Source organism: Ananas comosus, linkage group 18, assembly GCF_001540865.1.
Source record: "Ananas comosus cultivar F153 linkage group 18, ASM154086v1, whole genome shotgun sequence".
In the NCBI taxonomy this organism is placed as follows: domain Eukaryota; kingdom Viridiplantae; phylum Streptophyta; class Magnoliopsida; order Poales; family Bromeliaceae; genus Ananas; species Ananas comosus.
The window spans coordinates 7,806,492-7,809,511 of record NC_033638.1 but is presented as its reverse complement, the minus strand read 5'-3'; the positions used below and the strand labels follow the sequence as shown (position 1 = coordinate 7,809,511).

Sequence of the window (3,020 nt, the reverse complement as noted above, 5' to 3'; positions counted from 1 at the left end):
AGTCGAGCCACACTAGGACCCAATTAAGACCCCCCAAACTTAAAAATCAAGACAATATCACAAAAATACAAACAATTATTGTCACTTAATCCAAAACTAATTAAGAATATTCCAGTAATTAATTATGATTGGAAATCATATCAAACAACCTTCCAACATATCACGTGCATGTCAGGGTCATAATCACATGCATTATATTAAGGTAAAAGTATATACACAGACCACCTCAACTACAGCTTCTTTCGAAATAGGTTTTTGAACTCTTTTAACATATTTTATTCACTCCTCGGTCACTTTCATTTATTTTGATTTAAGTTAGAACACTCGGCAGTCACTAACATTTATTTTGATTTAAGTTATTATAGTCAACTAAATTAGATATTTTATTCAAGTCACTAATAGTTTGGTCAAAATTTACACTTCTAACTATTTTTTACCTTGAGCATGAATTTCATTCATAATTACAATGAAAAGCTAACAAAATAATTAACTTTAACTAAATATTTAATTTAATTGACTAAAATTATTAAATTGAAAAAAAAAGGTGAATAAATAGTAATGGAGCTTATTTCAAAAGTCCACGGATCCCTTTACACTTTTTACCTTGTTTTAATTAATTTATTTATCAGCAAATTAACAAGATAAGAAACTGACACTAGGGTTGTCAACAAGAATCACACAACACGCACGCAATTACTAATTTTTTTTGTCACCCAAAAAAAAAAAAAAAAGCTACAAATTTCCAACATTGACAACAGATCAATAGATAGAACAGCAATTAAAGTGGATAGAGAGAGAAAAAACTATACAAGACCACAATTTCACTGGATGATACAAGTACTGCAGTATAAGGGGGGCCGCGCTCCGTTACCTGGAGGAGACGGGATTTAGGGTTTTGGCGAGGCCGTGGAAGGCGCCGTAGCCCCGGGAGGAAAACCCTAGGCATCCGAAGAGTCCCTGGCGATAGGGCAAGAATGTGCGCCGACGCATCTCCTCCGCGTGCGCCCGGTTCGCCGCGTAGTGGCGCTCGTGCGCCGACGCCCTCTTCCCCGCCGCCGCCGCCGCCGCCGCCGCTGCCCTCGGCGTCCTCTTTGGCTCCGCGGCGGCGGCGGCGGCCCTCGGCCTCGGCGGAGGATTTGAAGGTTTCGACCTCTCTTTGGACGAGGGGGAGAAGGAGATGGAGCTCCAGAACCTATCCTTCGCAGGGCCCCGATCTCGCCCCTCGCTCTTGCTGCGGTAGAGGAGGTCCTTGAGGAAGATCCACCGCTTCGAGCTTCGGGAGGAGGAGGAGGACGACGACGACGACGACGAGGAGCGCGAGGAGGCGGAGGGAGTCGCCCCCTCGTCGCGCTTCTGATCCGAATCCGCTTCCGCAACCTTCGGCCGGCCGTCGCCTTCGGCTTCTTCGTCTTCGTGCCAGTGGAAGCTAGGGTTTCGGAGCGGCGACATGGATCGGGCCCTCCGATGGACGGATCCGCTGCGCAACCTCAGATCCCGCCCTCTCGCCCCCTCCGCCGAAGACGCGCTGTCGAGGGGGTCGTCCTCCTCCTCCTCCGCGTCGATATCGAGGAGCGGGGCGAGGCGTTGAGGGCGCTGGAGATGCGAAGAGAGCTTCATCGGGCGGATCTGGCCGTTGAGGAAGATCTCATCGGCGGAGATCATCGATCCGGGGGGCTCGACCCCGGGGGACGCGAACCTCGCCGCGAATTCGAAGTCGGCGTCGTCACCTCCGCCGCCGCCGCCGCCGCCCGCGGCGGCGGAGTAGGGTTGGGAGGAGAGGACAAAGTGCATGGGGCTCGCGGGGGCGCTGTAGAACCACCCCGCGGAGGCGCCGCAGCGTCCGGGGCTCGAGGGGGCGCTCACGTAGGGGGTGGAGCAGGAGCTGTCGACGTCTTCAATCCCACCCCCGCCCCCGCCCCCGCCATCGCCATTGCTATGGTCGAGGAGCTCGGCGCCATGGCTAGGGTTGTGGAGCTCCATAGGGTTTTTTTTGTTGCTAGAGAGAGAGAGAGAGAGAAAGAGGAGAGAGAATGGCGGGTGACGAGGAAGGGGGGTGGAGGGAGTGGTGGGCTTTAAATGAGGAGAAGAGTACGAAGGGTAAGAGTTAACTGTCGCATCGCAAACGCCCCTGATCTTGCTCTTATTTATTGGGGGTGCCATTATTTTAATTTGGGAAAATTTTAAAAACCCTCTATTTAGTTTCGTACTTTTTTATTTTAATATTCTATAGTTTAAAGTGTATCAAATTAGTATCATGTAATTTAGCACTTTCTCACTTTTGTACCCTATAGTTTAAAGTGTATCAAGTTAGTACTCTGTGATTTCATTTTTGTATCAAGTTAGCACCCTATAATTTCATTTTTTTTTCTTTTTATTATCCATTTTTGAATATTTTTTTCGTTAAATTAGTGACAAAGTTAAAACTAAATGGTACTAAAATAAATATTCCATAAACCTAGGTAGAATATCTGAAGTTTTTTGTATATATATAATTAACAAAATATTAAACCATAAGGTACTAAAGTGAGAAAATGCGAAACCACAGGGTACTAACTTGATACACTTTAAACCAAAAGATACTAAAATAAAAAAAATGAGAAATCACAAGATACTAACATGATACACTTTAAACTATAGGATACTAAAGGAAGAAATTGAGAAACCACAGGGGTATTTAAGTTTTACTTTTTAATTTTAACTCTTTTAATTCTAATAATCTTTCTTTTTCCCGCCGCCTGTTTATTTCACTTCAAATAATAAATAAATAAATAAATTGCTTTAACTGTCGCGGAAACGGACGTCCGTTAAAGATAACGGCTATTTACACCTGGCTTGTACAGGTATGTCACCGGAGCAGCGTTCTTCTTTGTCGCAAATATTTTTTTATAAAATTATGGGAAAACTTCAGAAACCCTCCCTATGGTTTCGTGCATTCTCACTTTGCTACCCTGTGGTTTAAAACGTATCAATTTGCCCCCCTGTGGTTTCGTTTTTATCTTTTTGTTATCAATTTTATTATT

At 44.9% G+C, this 3,020-nt stretch overlaps 1 protein-coding gene across 1 annotated transcript; it reads right to left on the bottom strand.

Moving 5' to 3' along the window:
- LOC109723752 lies at positions 566 to 2,062 on the bottom strand. Its single transcript, XM_020252228.1, has one exon. It carries the CDS (start codon positions 1,978 to 1,980, stop codon positions 868 to 870), a length of 1,113 nt encoding a protein of 370 aa, XP_020107817.1. The 5' UTR covers positions 1,981 to 2,062; the 3' UTR covers positions 566 to 867.

Excerpts from the sequence above, each read along its gene's own strand:
- LOC109723752 (XM_020252228.1), bottom strand. The coding sequence starts at position 1,980 with ATGGAGCTCCACAACCCTAGCCATGGCGCCGAGCTCCTCGACCATAGC.